This window comes from Gossypium raimondii, chromosome 3 (assembly GCF_025698545.1).
Source record: "Gossypium raimondii isolate GPD5lz chromosome 3, ASM2569854v1, whole genome shotgun sequence".
Lineage (NCBI taxonomy): Eukaryota > Viridiplantae > Streptophyta > Magnoliopsida > Malvales > Malvaceae > Gossypium > Gossypium raimondii.
In genome coordinates this window covers 4855223-4879630 of record NC_068567.1, presented here as the reverse complement: position 1 = coordinate 4879630, position 24408 = coordinate 4855223, and the positions used below count along the sequence as shown (strand labels likewise).

The 24408-nt window shown below is 31.6% G+C and overlaps 1 protein-coding gene and 1 non-coding gene across 2 annotated transcripts; both read right to left on the bottom strand.

Annotated features, from left to right (window-relative positions):
• Window positions 1-15610: 15610 nt before the first annotated feature.
• On the bottom strand, window positions 15611-16576 carry LOC105796722 (ethylene-response factor C3). The gene has a single exon (XM_012626514.2). It carries the CDS (start codon window positions 16464-16466, stop codon window positions 15807-15809), a length of 660 nt encoding a protein of 219 aa, XP_012481968.1. The 5' UTR covers window positions 16467-16576; the 3' UTR covers window positions 15611-15806.
• A 7459-nt stretch (window positions 16577-24035) lies between these two features.
• Window positions 24036-24142, bottom strand: LOC128040243 (small nucleolar RNA R71). The gene has a single exon (XR_008194901.1). It is a non-coding gene; the product is annotated as a small nucleolar RNA R71 (small nucleolar RNA).
• Between the last annotated feature and the right edge of the window lie 266 nt (window positions 24143-24408).

The window sequence follows — 24408 nt, the reverse complement described above, 5'->3', positions numbered from 1 at the left end:
TTATATTATATAAATTTTGATGTATAAATAGTTTTATATATCTATTATATGCATGATTTTATACTTTATGTTTCTTTTTTAAGGTAAATTCGTTAATTCATTCAATGAAAACATTATAACACATTGACAATTGACTTTATCACAACTCAAGTATGACATATCTGGAGTGATTGCAAGCACTTAACACAATAAGGAAATTAGCCCCGAATGGTCCAAAGCGGCAAGCAAAAATCGACAAAAGAATCGAGCATTCACCAAACTATAGAGGACGGCAACAAAACTATTCCTAAAATCACTTATAAAACTAAGATTACATGCATAAGTAAGACTAAAAATCGTGCTACAAGAGCAGACAAAAACTTTTAAAACTAAAGACTTATTAAACAGTGGTAAAACAAACAAAAAAACATATAAACACAAGACGGGTCCAAATTGACTCGTGAAACCATTTATTATTCTGAAATAGTCTCAAAACAGAAACAGATTGAGAAGTTGACTAAAAGCCACCCACTTTTCAAGAAAAACTACTGGTGGCTAATGGAGTTTTAGCGAACGACATGCATCGTCATCTATCCATCACAACTTGTGAAGACAACAAAGATACTCACAAAATAGATCTGAAAACTTAAAAAGAGAGAAGGCTTGGAGAGTGAATAAGAAAAAAAAAAGGTTGGCGAGAGAAAAAAAAAGCGGGCGATAGCCAACTTTAAAAGTTGGTACCGCCACTGAGCAAAACACAAAATAAGAAACAAACTGCTTAAAAAAATTTTACTTTATGTAATTTTTTTATTGTTTTTATATTTAGTATTATGTCGGAAATTTTCGATTCGTACCAAAACCTTATGTGGATATGCGGAAAAGATTCCAGCTGATTAAATAGTTAGAGATTGAAATTGGTGTCACTGTCACCTGCACGATTTATGTTATCTACAAAATGTGTAATTTTTGAAATCAGTCTTTCACTTTGACTTTTCCTCCACTATGTTTTGTTCCCTTCCTTTTTTTTCAATACCTAAAGCAAATTTTACCTGCTCAGCATTTGTCTGAGTCAGTGATGACGCGTTTTCTCGAGTCGGTGGTGGCTCTTCTTCTTCTTCTTTTCGCTAATGGTTGAAGGTTAAGGCCATTGTTATTTGATTTGGTGTGTGACGTTTAATAATGTGATTTGTTTTCATGATTAATTTACTTTAGTTTCGGAGGATATCATTTAAATGTTAGATAAAAGTTTTAACTAATAGTTAATTATGATTATAATTATTTATTTGTATTGTAATTATAATGGTACTTATTGCTTTAAAAAACTTCCAACAATCTACTAAGATATATATATATTTTATAGCAACATATAAAGCTATCCATCAATTAGATTATTCTATTTATTTGTTTTGTGCATGTATCGTTTTTATGTTATAAGATATTATATATTTATATTAATTTTGATAGGGACAAAATTAAATTGTAATTTTTATAATAGTAAAAATATAATTTTTAAAAGATTAAATTAAAATTTTATCATTTTTAGGAGTGGTCAAAGTATAATTTTATATTTATTAATTTAAAATTTTAAATGACCAATTTAGGAGGCCAAGGCCCCTGACAACCCCCTAGATTCGCCCATGTTTGTACTCTGTTTTAATAGACTTTAATGGGGTTTTATATTTGTGTCATTTTCTTTTCTCTTTTGTGCAACTTAGAATTGACTATAGGTCGAGCTGTAACCTACAAATTTTTTTAAAAATTTAAGCTTGACTCATTTTTAGGCCAAGTCGGCCCAAAAGCTTGCTTCACTTTTCAAAACATTAATAAAAAAATAGAAATAATATTTTGATTACTTTATTGATTACTTTATTTTGCAGCGGAAGTTTCTAAGTTATTTGTAGTGACCTAAAAAAATTTTGGGCACGGGCGCTAGTCGAAGTGATTATTGAAAATTTGAAAATGGAGTTTTGATTTTATTTGAAAAGGGAGTCGCCACCGATCCTTTTTTCTAGGTGTGATCAGATACCTTTAAAATTCTCTTTTTAGAAGAAAAAATTATTTTTAAACTTTTCTTAAAAAAAGGAGGTAATTTAGGTCTACGTTAAAATCCAGAGAAAATTAGAGTTCGGGAGTCAGTTACGCGCGAGGAAGGTATTAGCACCCTCGCGCTGCCCAAAATTGGTATCTCGTTAAACGCACGTTGTCTTAATTTTTAAAAATATGAGTTCAATTTAATATTTAATCGTGATCCGGTTAAAACACAGAAAAAATTTTCTTCTTTTTTTTAAAAAAAAAAGAAAGAAAACACGAAGATTTTGAAACACGAGAATTTTTTTGAAAACACGAAATTTTTGAAACACGGAAATTTTTGGAAACATGAAAATTTTGAAACACGAGAATTTTTTTGAAAACACGAAATTTTTTTAAAAGAAATATCGTATTTAACACAAACCGATGATATTCACCCAACTTAGCGATGAAATCAATAAATTAGTGTCAAATTGATTCAATTTAATATTTAATCGTAATTCTATTAAAACACAAGAAATTCTTATTTTTATTTAATTAATTAATTTTTTTTAAAAACACGAGAATTTTTGAATATTTTCAATTTTTTAAAAGGGCGTCCCGTATTTAACACGAGCCATCGATATTCACCCAACATAGCGATGAAATCAACGGCTTGATATTAAATCGGTTCGTTACCCTATGCATTAAAATGATTTTTTATATTTTAAAAAAATGCAAATAAAATTACACATAATAATGTTTCTAAAAAAACTATTTTTAAAAATACTAATTTAATTACAATAAGACAATATTTAAATAAATGAACTAAATTAAAATGGGTTAAAAAATTACCAAAAGCCCAAAGTTATGGGCTTGAAAATGGGCCTTTTCTCTTTTTTTTCTTTTTTTACAGATCGGGCCGCTGGGCGCTGGGCTGGATGCTGGCCTGCTGCTGGAACGGGCCTGGGTCTGCTGGCGCTGTTGGGCCTGCTATTCTGGGCTTGCTGGACTGGATCAGGCTTGCTGGGCTTGGACAGGCCTGCTGCCTTTTTTCTGCTGCTGCTTTTTTTTTGCTGGTTGTTGTTTTGGGCCACTGGGAATGGGCCTACTGCTGCTGGGTTGCTGGTGGGTCGGTGCTGGACTGCTGGGTCGGGTCAGCTTCCGGGTCGGGTCGGTTTAACCCGACTATGATATTATTTTTTTTCTTTTTTCTTTTTCTTTGTCTTCTTTCTTTTTCTTCTTTTCTTCTTCTTCTTCTTCTTTGGGCCGAACCCTAGCCGCCTTGCGCAGTCGACGGCGCTTCCTCCGCCTGGTGCAACGGCCGACGGTGGTGTGGTGGTCCTCTCCTCCTCTTCTTATCCTCTTTTCTCCCTTCTTTTTTCTTTTCGGATGCTGTTTTTTTCCTTCTTTTACTTGTTGTTTTTTCTTTTCTTTTTGTTGTTTGGCTTGCTTGAGTTGTAGGTAATAGTGGTGGAGGTGTCACGGTGGCGGTGCGACGGTGATGGTTGCGGGAGGAGGTTTTGGGCTACTGTTTTTTTTGAATATTTTGCTGCTATTTTTTTTATTTTTTCTTTGCTGCCAAAAACTCCCCCTCTCTTTCTCTCATTTTCTTCTTTTAAATCCTTCAATTTTGTCTTCTTCTTCTTTGTTTTCAGGTGGCAGTGGAGCAATCATGGCCTAGGGAGGTCATGGAGTCGGCTTTCTTGGTTCTGGCGATTTGACAAGTCCAGAAGGACCAAACCACAGAAGATGCGAAAATTTTGGGGTAAAAGTGTAATTTTAGGAAAATATAGGGCCAAAATGTAATTTCTAGAAAGCTTAAGGGCCCAAATGTAATTTACAAATTATTGGGGGTTAAGATGTAAATTTAGAAAAAAATAGGGGTTAAAATATAATTTTTAAAAAGTTCAAAGGCTAAAATGTAATTTGTATTTTTTATTTGTTTTTTATTCAAAATTTTATTATTACTATTTTATTAATATTTAAAACAAAGATTAAAAATAGGCTAAAATAAGTCCAAAATTAAAACCTATAGGGCCCAATCATTGGGCCCATACGAGACCAAACCGGCCCAAAACCCTAACCAGGCAAAATTCAGTGATGGCATTATTGATTTGGAAAAAATATGGTTTTGTATGTAAATTGCACAAATATCAGTTTAACGATGATAATTATCAAAAAGTCCTAACGAAATAAGCCAAACCGTAAAACAAATCTGAAAATACTAACAGTCTAAAAAGTTCATGTTAACATAAAGCCTTTTAAAATTTGTTTAGTTTTTTATAATCCAACCCTAGTTTCTGTACGTCGTCTGATCCTAAGTGTGTTGATCATCTAAAAGGATAAAATAAAGGGTGAGCTAACAAGCTCAGTATGTAACCCAGCCTAAACAAATAGAACAAAACAAATACAATCATAGTAACAGATACAGATGCAGATACAAATCCTACCACCATTCGTTACAAACCATTTACGTTTATCCCTACACACCAATTAGGGTAATTAAATACTCATCCAATTCCACACACTTATAACTGAGGGTATGTCACTTTTCAAAATAGTGCAGTCAAGCTGCTAGAAATAATGCGATAAACTGCTAGAATCACAAAAGTGTGGTCAAGCCACCAGAACAGATATGTGGTTAAAACCACTAGATAAGGTAGATCATTAAACTATCACACTTCCTCCATCACATCATTATCCCACCCCAATGCACATGCAAACACTAATCAGATAACAAATGCATATATATCATACATGTTGTACATATCAGAACATACTATCATGCTTTCAGAAGTTGCACTAACAAAAGCAGAATATCAGATTTCATATTTAAAAGTCATGCAAAACACATTACGGAACCTACGAAGTGGCTAACCTCGAATTGCACTTCGAATACGACCCTAACTAAATTTACAGAAAATGGGCCCACACGATCTAATTATCCTAGCCCATGTGGCCCACATGGCCTAGCACACGGTCGTGTAATGTCGACAATGAATTTTTTGGCTTCGCATTGTTCGCTATTTTTCAAGATTTTTGTTACACACCTAGTCATTTTTCGATGCTAACACCACAGCGAAGATTCTAGAACCTAAAAACGACATTCAAAACAAACAATTAACAATGATACATTAAAACTATGCCACTAATTCAACCACAACCGCTAACCTTTGGCCTTAACAAAACAAGTCAGCCCCTAATTGAAAGCTTTGATCACTTACCCTTGAAAAAATTGCAGCTTTACGAATCCTTAGTTCGTCGAAGGGTTAAGCGTTACCAAATCTTCACCTAAATAGAATCAAATAAAAACAATCAACAACATAATAACTCAATTTCCAAACTCATAAAACACAACCTTTTTCCACCTATTAAAAGACCTTACCGAACCTCTAACGCACACCAGACCATACCATACCACAATGAGATGTTACCAATCAGCACCACCAAACAAGATGGCAACGAGAATCAAGAAGGCAATGAGAGAATAATTAAAAATAATTTTTAAGAAAAACAAGGAAAACGACACACCATTGCTTCATTGTAACAAAAGAAAATAAGGAAGGAGAAGGGAAAAGAAACAAACGTGAAAGGGGAAAGGAACAAATTGGGACAACAAAAGATGAGAGATGGAGAGTGGAATAGTTGAGTGATTTTTGGGAAAATAATTTTCAAAAATATTTTTTTTTTAGAAAACTACCTATATCCCTAGCTAACTCCCACTAAAATTGTACACCATCCTTATCAGATTTCCCTTAGAATTCAAACTCAACAAAAATTCTATCATATGAGCGGCCTAGACTGAGAAATAACAAAAATATTCTTGCCTTACACACACAAGATTTGAACACAAGACCCTTGGGTAAGCTAAAGCCTTACCACTGAACCAACAAGCTCATTTTTGTTAACAATTGGGGGGGGGGGAATAAACTAGATAGCCAAATTCAGGGGTTGGGACAAAAATAACGAAAAATTAAGGGAAGAGGTTTCAACATATGACTTCTAACACACAATCACAATACTTAACCATTGAACTAGATTAACTCACTTGACATTTTTAATAATTCAAAAACAATAAATTGGGGTGTTACAACCCCTTTCACAAAATTGATAAACATCAATGTAACACCCCAAACTCGGTCTAGACGTTTTGGCCGAATCTGGAGGAGTTATATCGAGTCGTTTGAAAATAAAAATCCAGCTTAGAAATTGTGTGATTTGAAATATTAATTTAGCTAAGCTCATACAAGTTTTAGGAAATCTCAAATTTGAAAACACTTATTTCATAGCATGATCTATTAAACATTTATTTATAAAAATAGCAAAAACTTTTAGAAATTGCAACCTAACTTTAGCAATCACATGATTTGAAACTATTAATTTTTGGCAAAACTCTTACATTGTTATTTAGAAAAACTCATGTATAGAACTTATTCATTTTACAGAAAAACATTTAGTTTGATACTTACTTTTGTAGCGGATATTTTCAGATTTCTTAATTTTTGAAAACTGAATTCCAACTTGTCAAATATGTATGATTTTGCAGTTTTACGTTTAAGATCACACAAAAACCGACAAACAGATCAAAAAACCAAAAATAAAACCAAATTTGAAAACTTAGTCCAAAAATCAAAAGTCCAGAAATCTTAATTAAAAATAATTCAAACCATCTTATGTGGGAAACCAATCCGAGCTCCCGCACGCTGTCTGATCCTAAACTTGTTGATCACTTGAATGGAAAACAAATAAAGAGTGAGCTTTACAAGTTCAGTGTGGAACACATCCCAAGCAACAAATCAGGTACACATAATATAAGTAGATACGTTTTCAGATACAGATTCAAACATATTCTCATATGCAGAATCAAATGTATTTTCATAACCAAATACAGATGCATATCTAGATTCATATACAAATACAGACACAGATTCAGATACAGATGCAATCACAGATCCTACCCCATCCGCTACACACCAACTCCGTCCAACCAATCACACCAATTAGGACTACAAGAGTCCATCCATCCAATCACAACGGATCATGGTGGTATGTCACTCATAAAGGTGTAGCTGAGTTGCCAAATAGATATTGCGATTTAACAACCAAAATTGCAGTAATACAGCCAAAATACATTTTCTCCATCACATATTAAACCCACCCCGATGCACATGCATAAAAAACTAACACTTATATTCCATAAATAGATGTTATGCATGCTTTTCATATGTAATCATGCTTTCAAAATTAATAGAACACAAATCGTATATGTACTTTTCACATACCTTACCTATTTCACGTATAGACACATATCAACAGATGTCACATTTCAAGCCTTATTTAAGTCAAACAGACCCCATAGAAGGTATAATTACAAATTTTAGAGTTAAACGGGCCTAGGTGGAAGTTTTCAAAAAATGAGCCCAGACGCCCACGTGGCCCAATTGGCGTAGCCCGTGTGGCCCACACAACCTAACACACACCCATGTGGCATACACGGTCTTGTGATGTCGATAAAATATTTTTCAGCTCTACGTCGTTCACTATTTTTCGGGTTTTTTGTTACACACCTGGTTAGTTTTCGAAACTTAGACCACAGCGAAGATTCGAGCGCCTAAAACGTCATCATTCAAACCGAATTTAGTTAGCAACGAGTCACTAAAATCCCTATCACAAATTCGGCCACAACCATTAAGTTTTAGGCCTTAACCCAAAACATACCAGCTATTAATCAAAGGTTTAAGCACTCACCTAACAAAACAACGATCCTAAAATTCCCTAGCACGCTAGAGAATTACACGTTTCCTACCTCACGTTCTTCTCCTAAACAGATCTGAAAATAGTTAAACTAAAAATCCACAATCAATCCACCAACTACACTTAACAACAATTATGAAAAATAACCAAAAAGTACTTACCAACCAAACGCTTAAACCACATGAAGGGAAAACTGACTAGGTCGACGTCAACAATGAATCAAAACCAAAATAACAGAAACATAGATGAGCAAGAATAAGGAAACTTTTTTGCAACAATTGAATAGAAGATTTTCCAAAAGAACCACGGGGAAAATTCCAATAGAAACAAAGGGACTAACGTGAAAGAAAGTGAAGGAGAGGGAGAGTGGGGAGAAGTGGACGTACTTTTAGGGAGAGATTTTAGGGAAACCATTTTTTTACAGAAATAATAATAAAATAACACAAATAAATCCTATCCTATCAGATTTTACCTTAAAGTTCAAAATAGAAAATAATTTCCACTAAGCACACATGAGGTCATTAGTTGAGCGAAAATATTATTTATTCTAGATGATCAAGGATAGGGATTAAGACAAAAATAACATAAATTCAAGGGAAAGATTCAAACCCAAAACCTCACAGACACAAGCACAACACCTATCCATTGAACCAAGGATTAAGACAAAAATAACAAAAATTCAAGGGAAAGATTCAAACCCAAAGCCTCACAGACACAAGCACAACACCTATCCATTGAACCAAATTAACTTACTTGACATAATTTCGCAATCGCAACTCAAGAATCAAAACATGACCACTCTAGGTTCCACTAACCCAATTTCTTCTAACCTGATTTTTGGAATGTGACAAAAAATATTTTTATATTAATATTAATTTTTATAATTAATTTTTAAAATATTTTATTATTTAAATTAAATTTTAATCAGTATTGCTCGAGACAAAAATTTTTATCCAAACTTGACCTAAATCGAATCTAATCTACCAGATCAGATAGACTGCCTAACCCTCTGACAACTCTACTCTATAGCACCGTGTGTTTTAATTATTTTCTAACATAAGTCATATAATTATGCTAGACCAAAAAACTGTAAAAATAAATCTTTAAACTTTTCATGTGTTATTTTGTTTTGTTTCTTCTTCTTGTCATAATAATTGTTTACAAAGTAATATATAATCATGTGAACTTTTAATAATTTGTTTTATATAAAATTTAGCACGTTTGATATCATTTTTAGCATTTCTAATTTAAATATGAAATAAATTTCATGATCATTTTTTAATTCGTGATGAGAAGATTAATCACTATTGTCAATAATAAATACTTTAATTATGACAAAATATTACAAATAAATATTAAATAAAAGCTTTATGAAACAAGCCGAAATCATAATCTTGAATCTAAAATTTTTATTCTTCCAAGCATCACAAAGAACTTTGAATTCATAAAATGGAATATCATAAATTTAAATCTAAATTTAAAGTTTGAAGCATAACCTTAAAGAATTCATATCAAACTCAAACACTTGTTTCCGCTGAAATTAAATTATATAATTTTATACGAATTAAAATATAATTTAATTAATATATTAACTTACATTTTATAGTTTTTAGAATGATTAAATTAAAATTTTGTCGTTTTAGAGAAATAAACTATAATTTTATCTCATATTATTTATAATTTTATAAATTGTAAAAAAAGCCTAAAGAGGTCTTTTTCCATTTTCCAACTCATTCAAATATGATCACGAATTACAATCCTTCAAATATCAAATATTTATTCGTATCTAACATCGACCTTGAATCCAAATAACATGGACAGTAATTTGTGTTTGCAATGACAAAGTAATGAGCCTCAAAGGCAAGTATTAAGAAGGTGATGATATGTGTAAATACATATTGAAAACCCAGTGGCTCACCTGAGCTAGATGATGGGGTGGTCCAACTAAAGCTAAAATCCATATACCACAACCTTCAATGACCCAAAAATGCAATTGGGTCTTTTGTGGTTTTCTGAGGTGGGCAAGAAAAGCTTTTGGTCTATGGTATACAACCAAATACATTATTTGTAATGAGAGTTGAAATTTTAATATTTTCATATTACATATATATGAATAAAAATACATATTTTTACATTATATTTGATGTTTAGTTAACACTAAAATCACTGTTTAAATATAAAAAATATTTACCCAACCGAATGATCGAGAGCTAATAATCTAGCCAATTAAACCTTTGATCCAATTTTTAAATTCTAAAAAAAAGGGAAAAATTGAGAGTTTAAATATTTTGATGGATGGTGAGATTAATGCTAATCAGATAAAAAATAAAAGTGGCTAGGGATGTAATTGGGCTGAGTCGAGCCCGAATACTATCAAGTTTGTGCTCGACTCGAAATTCAAAGTTTGATACTCGGATCGAGCTCAATCGAATATCTATTTTAAAGCTTGAGCTCTGCTCAAGATATATTCGAGCTACTTGAGTTTGAACTCGTTTTTTGTACTTAGGGTTAATAATATATATTAAGAAAAATAACATAATTTGATAATATAAAAATATGAAAAGCTCTATAAGGCTTGCGAGTCGTTCAAGTTAAGTATTACAAAGTTTGAATTCGGCTCAATTGATAGCTTGAGCTCAAGCTCGGCTCGATAATTACTAAATCGGGTTCGAATTTTCTTCGAATTGAACTCGAATAGGTTGCGAGCACCAGTATCTCATTTACACCGACAATAAATCTATTATAGCATTGAGAATTTGAATTCAAATGTAACAAATAAAATATTGAACTTATTTGAATATGAATTGAAATGGTTAATTGTTTTAATAAATGTTAAGTAAAATTTTCAACACAAATCAATTGTTTTTGAGACAATATGAATAGAAAATGTATATAATTAATTACAATCTTAAATGAAATATAAAATTCCTTTGACAATAATACTTGGAAAGGCTAATCTCAGTTGTATTTAAGAATTAGAGAATACATTTGGTCTTAAATAATTGAGCTTATCTTATTTCACTTCAACAAAGTACTTTGTATTTGGCTCAATATTGAAAAGTAATTTTTTTTCAAGGATCTTCATGATAAATGTGCATGAATATATGCATGCAATCATCAAATTCTTGTTGCACAACAATAAAGGACTTTGGTAAAATTAACTATTTATCTTTCTTTCAGTCCCTAATATTCTTCCATTTGTCTACGTACTTTGGATATTAAAATAAAAATATTGAATTTGAAGTTTAATACTCAGTTTAAATTATAATAAGATATTTAAAAAAAGTGGACATTTATTACATAAATGCCACATTATATATTTTTAAAAGATTCTTAATTAATATCATACATCTACCATTTCTATACTGATTCTCACAACTTTTAACCTTAGTTATTTTATATTTTTTAGAGTTAAATATTTAAAGTTTAATTTTAAGATTTTAGAGATTAATATTCATGTTTAGGATTTATGTTTTAGGATCTAAGGCTTAAGTTGAAATTGAGCTAAGCCGAGTTTGGTAAATTTGAGCGTCACTTGAAATGAGTATCAAGCTCGATCGAGTATTTATTTTAAATTTGAGTTCAATTCAAGAAACAATTGAACTCGAGGAGCTCAATTAAGCTTGTGTTATCTATTTTTGTACTCAAGCTAGAATTTGAGCTTGATTAAGCTTGTTGGTATTCAACCTCAGGCTTGAACTCGACTCAATATTCAAGCTTAGAGTTAATAATATATATTAAGATCAATAATCTAATTTAATAGTAATGCTTGTGATATATATTGAAAACGAAGAGCTCAATAAGGCTTGTAAGCCGTTCAAGTCAGGTATTATTAAACTCGAATTCAACTCAATCGATAGTTCAAACTCGGTTCGATAATTACATAATTTAATTTAAATTTTTTAATTAAACTTGAATAATTTAAGAATACCATTATCTCAAATAGGATTGAGGTTAAAATTTTAGATTTACCAATTTTTTTCAAATTATTTTATTACTTCTATTCTTAAACAAACAAACTAGAGTTAAAATTGAAGTAGAGACTAAATTGGAGATGGATAAATGTAAAATATCAACTAAATACCTTTACAACTTTAAAATGTGGCATTATTTTATTGATACTTAAAAATAGCTAATTTTAAAATTATTCTAATATAAATTAATTAAATTAAAAATAATACAAATTATTCCCTTAAATTAATTTATTTTTTATTAGTGTTTTAAAGAATTAGAGTTTAAATTTTGATATCTACCATATAAAGTAAAGTAAAAGAGAAAAGATGATAAACAGTTTCTTCTCTTAAATTTAATAAATCCAAGCTGTTCCATCGTCGATTTGTAAAAAAAAAGCGATTTAAAAGTAATATTTAAGTGGCCAAATTCATTTAACCATCCTACAATAAAATTGAAAACATCAAATTATATTATTAAATCACGAGCTTGAAACACTTTATTATGAATTTCATGAGATCAAATATCCTTTTTTGAATTGACTACATTTTGATTTTGACCAATGTACTCTTAACCTTGGACTTTAATTGTCTCAATCAAGAACCACGTGACCAAAATATATATACATATATAAAGTGATTGCAAATTGCCTCTCTTTGATATGCCATTTAATTTGCTTAAAGCAATACGTATATTCATTGATATATATATATATAGGGTTAATATAAATTTTAGTCCATAACTTGGTAATTAAGTCCATTTTGGTACATGAGTTTAGAGGTGTTCAAATGGTTAACCGAACCGAACTAGTATTAACCGAATTAACTGAACTTTTTAATCCTTTAGCCGTTAACCGAACTGAAATTTTTTCAAAAAAAATTGACCGTGCCGAAATATTTCGGTTAACCGAATTAACCGAAATTTACATGTTTTGTCTGTAATATTCATTTTACCGAATTAACCAAACTAGTAATGGCCTAATACTATAATATATAATATTATTTATTAGTTCGGTTAATTACCCGATTTCGAATCTAATTAACCGTTAACCGAAATTTTAAAAAAATTTAACCGACCGATTAACAGAATTAGATCGGTTCGGTCGGTTAATTTGGTTTTAACCGAAGTTTGAACACCACTACATGAGCTTAATAACTAGATCTATTTTTACCTCCAAACTTAGATTTTGTCAAGATTTGATAAGGTGATATTCGGAGAATGTGCCACATTATCACTTGAATTTTTTTTTAAATATTCAAGCAATGACATGATATAATTTCAAAGTGTCATGTCATTAAACTTTTATATTTGTCAAGTTTATGGACCAAAATGGACATAATTGACAATTTCAGACACCAAAATAGACAAAAAAAAAATTACAAGTATCAAAGTGAACATAATTTCCAAGTTTAGGAACTAAAAGTTACATTAACCCTAACCTGTATATATATATATATATATATTATATTCATTCATTATGATATAGTTTATGAAAATAAATAAGTAGTCTAATGGTAATTGAATTGTCCTCCTTAGCTAACACCATTGACCAAACTCTACCACCCTAATGGGGAATTTTCAATTTATATCTTTACATTAATAAAAGGCATATACTTTATTTATTTTAATAGAAGGAAATAGAAGTTTCTACTTAGACTAGTTTAAAGATTGAATAATGTCAATTAAGTTCGGTCTAACTAAATTCCTTTTCAATAAATAATTATTAGTCTTGTTTAAATTCGATTATGAAATTTTGTAAACTTTAAGATGGAATTAATTTTTAATATTTTGATTTTTCTTAAACATGATGAAAGAGCTTAAACAACGCAAATTTTTCTTAGTTAAATCTAATCCAGTACAAGTATAAGATAGTTCTAACAATTAGTGACGAGTGTTGAAACTTTAAATTCTTTCACTCATTCAATGAATGGAATCATATACTTTAGGAAAAAGAATAAATACTCATCGTAGATGGTGAAGGACAAGCTCCATCAACACAGCAAAGGTTTTAGCCTCAACATCAATAGAACATCATGACACGTTGACAATTGGTTTTGTCACAACTCAAGCACAACATATCTGGAGTGATTACAAACACTTAATACGATAAGGAAATCAACCCCGAATGGTCTAAAACAACGAGCAACAATTGACAAAAGAATCGAGCATTCACCAAACTAGAGAGGACGACAACAAAACCATCCCTAAAATCACTTGTAAAACTAAGGTTACATGCATAAGCAAGACTAAAAAACGTGCTACAAGAGCAGACAAAAACTTTTAAAAATAAAAATTTATTAAAAAATAGAAAAACAAACAAAAAAATATAAAACTTAAGACAACACGGTCTAAATAAACTCGTAAAATCATTTATTATTTTGGAAAATTACTGGTGGCCAATGGAGTTTTAGCGAACAACAAGCGTTGTCATCTGTCCATCACAACTTGTGAAGACAGCAATGATACCCACAAAATAGATTTACAATTTGAAAAGAAAGAATACATGTGGAGTGAATGAGAAGAAGAAAGAAAGAAATAAAAGGTCAATGAAGGGAGAAAAAGGCGGGCAATAGCCAGCTCTGAGGTTGACACCATCACTGGACAAAACAAAATATAATAAACAAACAACTTGGAGAAAAAAAAAGAGAGATTTTTTTAACACAATTGAAACTTAATTTTATTTTAATTTTTTTTGTAAATAATTTTAAAATCACACTATGATAAATCTAATATAAAAATTTTAACAAAAAATATGATATAAGAAAATTAAAATATGTTTTTAGTACTCACCGAGATGAATTGACACATTACACAAACATGATATAAGAATTATTGAAAAATAAAATCAACGAAAAAATTAATAAATATGTGAAATTATACATAAAACAAATTATTAATTCATAAAAATTCACATAAAATTATAATAATTCTTTTTTTGTCTTGGATAAATTATACCCAAGGTTATTAAATTATTAGTAAGTTTACGTTTTGTTCACTCAGCATAAAACAGTTACAAAATGGTCATTGAATTGTTTGAAAGTCCAATGAATTTTTGACATTGAGTGACCAGAACGTAAACTTACTAATAATTTAATGACCTTGAATACTGTTTACCATTTTTTTCCTTTTCTTTTTCTTTACTCCCTTCACTCACGTCTCTATCTCCAAACCCTAAACCCAAAGGAAAAATCAAATGACATTGTCATGGTCAAAATCTACCATGCCCCACTACGTATATATCCAATTAACTTTTCATATTATTTAAGCAAACAATTAGATTAGGCCATTGTTTCTATCCTCAGAAAAAAAGGAAAACTGGTCATAATTGGCAAAGAAAAAGTAATGATGAAGTGACCATAGTTTTATTTTATACTTTTTTTATACATTTGAACCTAATTAGAGACAAAGTCAATTAAGGATATGTTACTAAATTCACTAAACAAAGATTAGTCTAATTATGCAATTGATAGCAATCCATGAATTTTATTATAACCTCAACGCACCATTCAGCAGGAAGCTTCCTTTCCGTTTGATCTTAGACTGAAATAGTAATTATGAAAAAAATCATTGGACCATAGATTAGAAACAAATTAATTCATCATTTACTTTTTATAAAATACTCGAAATTTCCTTAAGAAATTAAAATTCTCGTACACATTTTTTTATCTCTTATCAATAAGAAGTACGGATTACCGAGAGTTAAATAAATAGCATGCGTTTGTTTTATCTCTCTTTAACTTTTAAATAGAAAGATAAACGCGTTTCAGTGTATTTGAAACTACATCTTTCTACATTCGCAATAAAATACTATTATATTTGCATAATACAAAATTTCACGTATAAATTCAAAAAGTCTAGGATTTAAATATTAATATATCATCTTTAGAAATTTCTACTATTTACAAATAACTATCTATTTAGAGAAAAGAAAATCAAAATGCTAAACCATTTTTACACTTTAAATTTACAAATGAAGATTCTAAAAACAAACCAAAATTCATGGCAAAAAGAAAAAGAAAAAGAAATGACTATAACTAGAAATAGATTAATATAAATATATATTGTAATTTTTTTTGGTGAATAATATATATTGTATTTAATGCAATATTCATTCACCAAGGTGTAGCAGCTTGATCACAAGTAGTGAGAAGCTGTTCCAAGAAATCAGGCCCTAAATCCTCAAACACCACCGCATTGTTTATCCTCACACCGCCGCTTTCTCTTTCCTTCTTGTTTCTGCTCACCATTTTCCTCCTCATCGAGTGTTTCCTCTTTAAAGCCACCACTGGCGAACCTCCGTCCTCCTGATTGCACTTCATTTCCCTCAGCGATTCCCGCACTTTTTCCACCGGGAAATTCAGGATAGCGGCGGAGCCTCTCATCGCGAAAGCGGCTTGATCGTAAGCCAGAGCTGCCGCTTCCGCGCTGTCGAATGTTCCGAGCCATACCCTTACCCCATTCCTCGTTGAATCCCTTATCTCCGCCGCGAACTTTCCCCATGGCCGCCGTCTTACCCCTCGGTAAGCCTTTTCTTTCGTCGGGCTTTCGATGTCAATCGAGGTAACCTCTTCTTCTTTCACTTGATTCGGGTATGTTAGCTCTGATGATGTTTCCTGTTTAGCCTCTGCTAATAGACCATACAAAAGCATTTCCTCTGAGTCGTTTTCGTTGAAGGGAAGCGAGTTGTGATCTAAAGGGAAAAATTCCGGTGACCCAAACGAAGATTCCGATGAGCAGTTCGAATTCGGTGAGTGAAAATGGAAAGATTCCATTGGATTTTTTGAAGGATTTATAAGATTTCCCCTGTAAATCCTCTGTTTTTCACTCTGTTTTTTTGGTAATGAAACTATGGAAGTGGAGAGCAAAAAACACTTGAGGCTTAGGCTCCCCTTTTAAAGGGAAGGATAAAGGGGGATTTAAATGTAAATAAAAAAATTTTCGACAAGTGGCAAAAAGATGACATGGCATATATTGTTTGCTGGTTATGTTTTTGGGTCCCACTAGGAAAGTTTAATTGAACACGCGGGTCAATTCGGGAGTGACGGCCAAGTCAGAATAACTGACGTGGACAAATGACGTCACTCATTGTTTGGTTACGAAGCTGGGGTGGGGGACTATGTCCACTTGTCATCCCACGTGGATGATAGAGACAAATCAGATTGATAGTTGGAAACATAGACCTTTCCGAGGGACCGTTTATTTATTTCGAAAGTTCCACTTAAATTACGGAAGATTTGAATAAAAATAATAAACTCGAAAATGAGGTTGGATAAAATAGAGATAAGTTACGTTTAATACTATTAAGGTGGATTTAGATAAGCGGTAGAATGTAGTGTGTTTAGTTTACTTTTTGTCTCACGCTACAGTATCGCTACAATATATAATCTCATTGTCACCTATGTTTTTACACTAACTGCAGGTAAACGCATTGTCTATCCAAACCCACCCTAAGTTATTAATAATCTATATTTTCATCACTTAATTTATAAAGTTTAAAAAATGTCATTAAATTATTTAAAAAAATCATTTAAATCATTAAACTATTCGAAAATTTTTATTTAAGTCATCAGGTTATTAAACTTTATTTTTTAAAAAAGTTCAGTCGGTGAGCTCCAAGTGACGATTTGATGATTAATACAGTGGATCAACACCCATCAACAAGTAAAAGAACATATCTTAGATCTGACAATTGTCAGTGTTGAAAATTGAAGAAGAAAGCTATTTTGAATTTTATTCGTAGAGTAGAGAAAAGAAGTTAAAAGTTGTTTCATGAAAAAAATTATAGAAGAATAGAGAAATGAAAAATTTTGATTGGTGCAAGTAGTGCAAATAAAGAAGGCCGCACAACAACAATTTTAATAGCCCGATGGCTTAATTCAGTGACATTTTGTAACTTTTTAAAGTTGAGTGACTAAACGTAAACTTATTAATAGTTTAATGACTTGAGATGTAATTTATCTATAAAAGATTAGGTCCGTTTAAAATATGATTCAAGCTCATTACCCAATATTAAAAGTTAAAATCTAGCCTAGCTTGACTTTTTCCGAAGTTACGATTTTTTATTTTAAATTTTATATAATTTGTATATCATATGAAAATTAAATATGATATAAAATAATGTAAATATTAAAAATATTTTAAATTTTTATGTTTAAAAATTTAGTAAATATATACAATAGTAGTAAACGATAAATATTATTTATTAAATAAAAATAATTATATTAAAATTTTAAAAATATGGATGTGCTCAAACCGATTTAAGTTAGCTATTTACAGAATATAGATAAGAGTTTGATAAAATGTTAGACTTATATTTTAAGTAAATTAGGAAATTATATAGGATATTGATATATTTGATTGAATTTGATCCATAAACAATTCTATTTATACAATGTGTGTATTTATATTACTCTTATCCTTATCTATTGTAATATTTGTATTTAAAATATTTTTACACATGAAATTTCATTAGAAAACTCAATTAAGATTGAATCATAAAATAACATTGGAGTATAAAATGGCCGTGATTGAAATTTCAAATGAAACCTTAATCATTTGCATAAACGAAAAAAATAAAAATAAAAATAAAAAGGAATATGCGATGTTGAAATTACATAGATAAGCTTTGAGGGTACTTTCTATTTAAAGATTGTTCAATGAATTGGGACAAACATCCAAAGAATAGTGGCTCCATGATTTGACATAACAAATGACAATGAACACCACTCTTAATTTGGAACAAAACTTTCCTCTATAATTCATGGAAAATGGGAAACCAAAAGTGGGTTTCGGGCAAGCTAGTTAATTTTTTTTTCGGTGAATCAAACAACATTATAAAAGATTATTTAGAGATACATCTAATCCCCTATGGAGGCGTTTTAAAAAAATTGAGTACCATCATTATTTCTAATAGATATTTTAGTTAGACTATAGCCTCTTTATTATAAATCTAAAAACGTGCAGAATTCAACACTTTTGTAGCACTCTCTTGAAAAATTTGTACCACCTCTTAACTGTCTGATAAGGTAAATACTTTATCCAATCCCTTATAGCAATCGCCAAGCCTTCTAAAATGCCTCACAATTCAACATCTAAAACTGAATAAATGCCCACAAACTAGTTATACCCAAGAATCCATCTGTTGTATTGTCATGAAGAATTCCCCCAATCGTAGCAAAATCGGAATCCTCTTTTACAACTCCATCAGAGTTTAATTGAATCCAATCCTCGAACTTGGGCGAAACTGATACTGGGAATTGCCAATTGGAAACATTTACCTTAAGTGTAGAGGTATATTGTTTAGCCCAACTATATGAGACTTTAATAAATTCCTCAGTACTCCACGTTATTCTTTGGAAAATAAATAAGTTCTAGTTTTTCCAAATACACCAAGTTACCATACCAAAGAAATATTGACAATCAATCCCATCGAGTTGCAACCTAAGATAACTATGAAGATTAGCTATAATCCAATCACGCAAATCACCTAAAAAAAAAAGGAATTATGTTTGACCGCTGGTACAATTCGGTTCCATGTATTGAAACACTTTTTGTTCCAATCATGCAAGCAAGTTAATTTTGTTTCCTTCTATCGAAACAGTTAGAGATTGTGTGACTTGAATCTTGTCACTTGTTGAAGAAATAAATATAATGGCAAAGTAAGTGGATTTGTAGGGGTGAAGGGCTAATGTCGTAGCTTGCTACAGATTCCTATTAAGCATAAAATTGGACAGGGGTTGCGATTGGGGGTGCTGGGGCGGAGCCCCCATGGTACGGACCATACAGCACAAGTTGAATCTGAATAGAATTATTCCTCTTCTATTTGACTTTGATTAGAAAAGGGTTTTTCAACCCTTAAATAGATATAGTCGAAACTTCTCTTGTATCATTCGTTTTTGAATTTCTCCTCCTCTGCCTATGGTTTTTCCCGAAAGGGTTTTCTACATAAAATCTGTGTGATCTTATTGTTTTTCTTTTTCTTATTACTTTGCGATCATTCTACCGCCATTAACATAAAATCTGTGTGATCTTATTGTTTTTCTTTTTCTTATTACTTTGCAATCATTCTACCGCCATTATTAATATTTATTATAACAAAAACACTTTATTTTGAACAATAAATTTTAGGTTCCATTTTAAAAATAATGGTAAATTTGAAATAGACAGATACTAGTAGAAAATGATACATCCATCAATATATTATTGACTACCTTAATTTCACATCCTAAATTCATATATTAAATTGTTATAAAACTTATATTTTATATTATTTATATTTGTTTAATTAAATTATTATATTTGTATTTTATTAATTTAGATTATACGCATTAAATTTTAAGTAAATTTAAAATAGATAATTATTTGATGATGTAAATTAATTCAATAGTTAATATGTAAAAGATGAACTGTATTTTGAACGATAAGACATTTTAATTTTAAAACATCGAATTAATCTTTTCAATAATAATAATAATATATTATTGTTGATGGAAGTAAAATTAAATATTATGTTGAAAAATATGGACATCGTAATTGAGTGTTGATTCTTTAGCTATTGAAAGTGCGTGGAGACAATTTTTATATTTGAAATGTTAACAATTTATTGAACGATATTTATGAGTTGTGCTGATTATATGGATGATAAGATCATATCAGTTAAGGGAATATGTTTGGAGTGTAACACCCCAAAACCCGACCTAGAAGTTAAACCGAATTCCGGGAATTACATTGGCCAACCAAAGTGGCAGGGATAAAACTTATTTATAACCATAGAAAATACTTCACTAAACCCTTATGCTTTGCAATTTTAGTAGATTAAATGATACGTAGTTGTTTTAGGAAACCACATATAACAGACGTTTAAGAACCGTTAGGAATAAATAAAATCAATGTTTTTGAACAATTCCAAAGTAACTTAAAAATCCCCGTACCACAGTACACATAGACTTATGTGCAAAAAAAAAAGGTGCATAATTCGAATAGTTTATCATGACATTACTTGAAATCAAACTGATCAAAAAACTCTAAGACCTCTGCTATGCCGAGTCCAGCTCCAAAACACGAAATGTACCTGAAAGGAAAAACACTACAGAGATGAGCCATGCGAGATCAATGTGAGTCCGAAACATAAACATGTGGCAAAAAAATGGGGTAATACAGTAAATACTTCAGACAATCATATGTATAAAAATATCACTTACAAAAATCTCAATTGGTATGTCAAATACAATATCAAACCACAGAAATGATGTTCTAATCATACACAATAATCAGAACATATTACATGACAGTAACTATATTTTCAATAACCAAATGTTCACACAAACAGATAAAATGTTCTGACAAACAGACGTATATTCAGATGCAAACGGATGCACAAGTCAAAATCCCAACCCACCAACCAAACATCACTTCGTCCATCCAGCACACCACATAAGGGCTATGGTAGGCCCGTCCACCATGCACACTACATAGAACCATAATAGGTTCATCCACCCTACAAACCACAAAGTGGAACTATGCCACTTGAGTAACTGTATACAACTGAGCTGATATACGTATAGGATATTGTGGTAAACCGCTATACAAAAGTATCGCAATTAAAACTGCTAAGTCTGTCTTCCTTTTCTTCATAACTAGATCCCAAAATTTTCATGCTTGCAACAATGCACACATTATTCCGACAACATGCAGAAACGAACATTAACATTTCCAGTTTGAGCAGATTCAAATTTGATTACACTTGTATTCTAATATTCAGTTACGACAACAATAATAAACTCATACTTATTCATCACATAAACGAGCAATAAAATTAAAGCCCATAAAAGCACAAATATACACAAACCAAACTAAATCGAGTCCCAGACACACTTACCGAGGCTTGAACGAGGTTCAAATTACACAAAAACATAAAACAGACAGTTTATGACTCAAAATAAAAATTCTACAAAATAGGGCCACATGGTCGTTTGCCCTAGCCGTGTAGAGGCCTACACGCCTATGTGGACGTGGCCCTGGCCGTGTGGAGGCCTACACGCTCATGTGGATGAGACACACGCCCGTTTGACCAAGTTACACGACCGTGTGAGTAGCCCGTGTAACTCACTATCCAAAAGTGCTAAAAATAAAGAGCAGAGGAGACACGGTCGTGTGGAGATCTCACACACCCGTGTGGGGACACATGCCCTCGTGGTCAGGCTGTGTGGTACCAAAATTCATCGAAAACCCTAAATTCCCAATTACACACGGCCGTGTAGACCGCCCATGTAGCCACCCCTGTGGTTACGAAACCACACCGAAATAGCTTGAAAATCATGCTTTTGATGTTGAAACGATCCTCAACCCTTGTGATAAGCCATAAAAAAAACATGTTTTTAATCTCATTCTTGATGCATTTTTGGATGATTTATCATGTAAATTAGTGAATTTGATGCTCCAAGTCCTTTAAATTCATGTAAATTAGTGAATTCAATATCTCATGATTTATCATGTAAATTAGGGAAATGAAAAGAGTGAAAAACAAGCCAAAAACGAACAAAAAGAGCTATTTTTAGTATCATCACGACCTGGGCATTTCTATACGGGCTGGCCACACGCCTGTGTGAGTCACGCGGGTTGGGCATACGCCCATGTGCCAGCCCGTGTTGATTTTGCACCCTGTTTCCCAAACACGCAAAAATATCTAATTTTTAGGGTTTCTAAGCATTTTAAAGTCTATAAATATCAATTAGACTTGAAGAAAAGACTCGAAGAAAGCCACCAGATTCAACTCAGAAGCGGATCTCCTTCAATATTGAAGATCTCCATTCAATTTCCTTAGAAGTTTTATTTGGATTCTTTATGTCTTGTTGTTATTCTAACTTTGAGATGGTTTTATTCCAAATTATGAACTAAATTCCCTAGATACCTAGGGAAGATGAAACCTATGATGAATCTTATTATTTGATTTCTGAGTTACATGATAAATACTTAATTCTTGTTCTCAATTATGTATGCTTATTTCATGTTTTAGTATTTTTAGGATATTAATTCATGCTTAATGTGCTTAACCAATGGAGCAAAAGTCCTTGTTTAAGAGTAGATCTAGCATAATTGAGTGGAGTTGCATGCAATCCTAGAAATAGGACGACATAAATCTACCGGATTAGAGTCAAATCTAATAGGGGAATCCATAAATCGAGTTAATGTGACAATAGGGGTTTTAATTAGAAAGATATTTTAATTAATCAACCTATAGTCAGTTGTTCTTACTCTTGAAAGAGATATTAACATAATTTAGGGATTTCTACAGATCATGGCACAAGTGAATAAATCGTTTAATTTAGATTCATACGAATAAATAGAGTCTAGGTGGATTCTTTCCTGGGTATTGTCTCTCTCATTGGTACCTTCGATTATTTTCCTATTTTATTCTCTATTGCGTTCTTAGTTAGATTAGTTTAGAAATTTTAGAATAAAAATAATCACTTCAATTTATAGGCTAAATAATAGAAAAACAGTAATTACTAGTACTTTTAGTCCTCGTGGATATGATATTCCTACTCACCATAACTATACTATTGTTCGATAGGTGCATTGCCTTAGTCGTATTTATAGTTAGTTTAGTGACCTTCAAGTTTTTGGCACCGTTGCCGGGGACTAAAATATTAGGAAAACTCAATTTTTATTAATTTAGCCATTTTTATTTTTATTGCATTTTATTTTTGCTTTTAGCTTACTTTTTGTTTTCTAGTTTTTCTATTATTTGCTTCTGACAGCTTCCTTAGTTTTTGACTAGAAGAAATCCGTCTGGACCATTAGTATTTGATAGTGAAATTGAAAGTACAGCTCGCAGAAGCTGTAGAGAAGCAAGGCAGAGTCGACATAATATAGTGGAAGAGCAAGAGGACGTTATTATTGTTATTGAGGAGATGGGTGATATTCGGAATAATCAACTACCTCCTGTAGTTGATGCAAATCCAGATCCTGCCCCTCGTACTATGCACGATTATGACAAGCCCACTCTAACTGGGACTGAATCGAGTATTGTGAGACCCACCATTACTGCGAATAGCTTCGAACTGAAGCCGAACACTATTCAGATGATCCAATAGTTTGTTCAGTTCGATGGTTTGCAAGACGAAGATCCAAATACTCATTTGGCTAACCTTCTGGAAGTCTGTGATACTTTCAAGATAAATGGCATTTTTAACGATATCATTCGCCTACAGTTGTTTCCCTTCTCGTTGAGGAATAAAGCTAAACAGTGGTTGAATTATTTACCACGAGGTTCTATCACTACATGAGAGCAAATGGCTGAGAAGTTTTTACTGAAATATTTCCCACCGGCTAAGACAGTCAAGTTGAGAAATGATATCTCTTCTTTCGTACAGATCGACTTAGAGACCTTATATGATGCATGGGAAAGGTATAAGGATTTATTGAGAAGATGCCCTCACCATGGATTACCTTTATGGCTATAGGTTCAAACCTTCTACAATGGTTTGAATCCCTCAACTAGGCAATTAATCGATGCAGCAGCCGATGGTACCCTGAAAAATAAGACAGCTGAAGCGGCTTATGAGTTTATAGAAGAAATTTCATTGAATAATTATCAGTGGCAATTTTTGAGGATAAAGCCTAATAGAGCAGCCGGTGTTTTCAATCTAGATGTAGTCACCATGTTATCAAATCAGGTAAAACAATTAAATAAGAAAATTGACGGTTTATGTG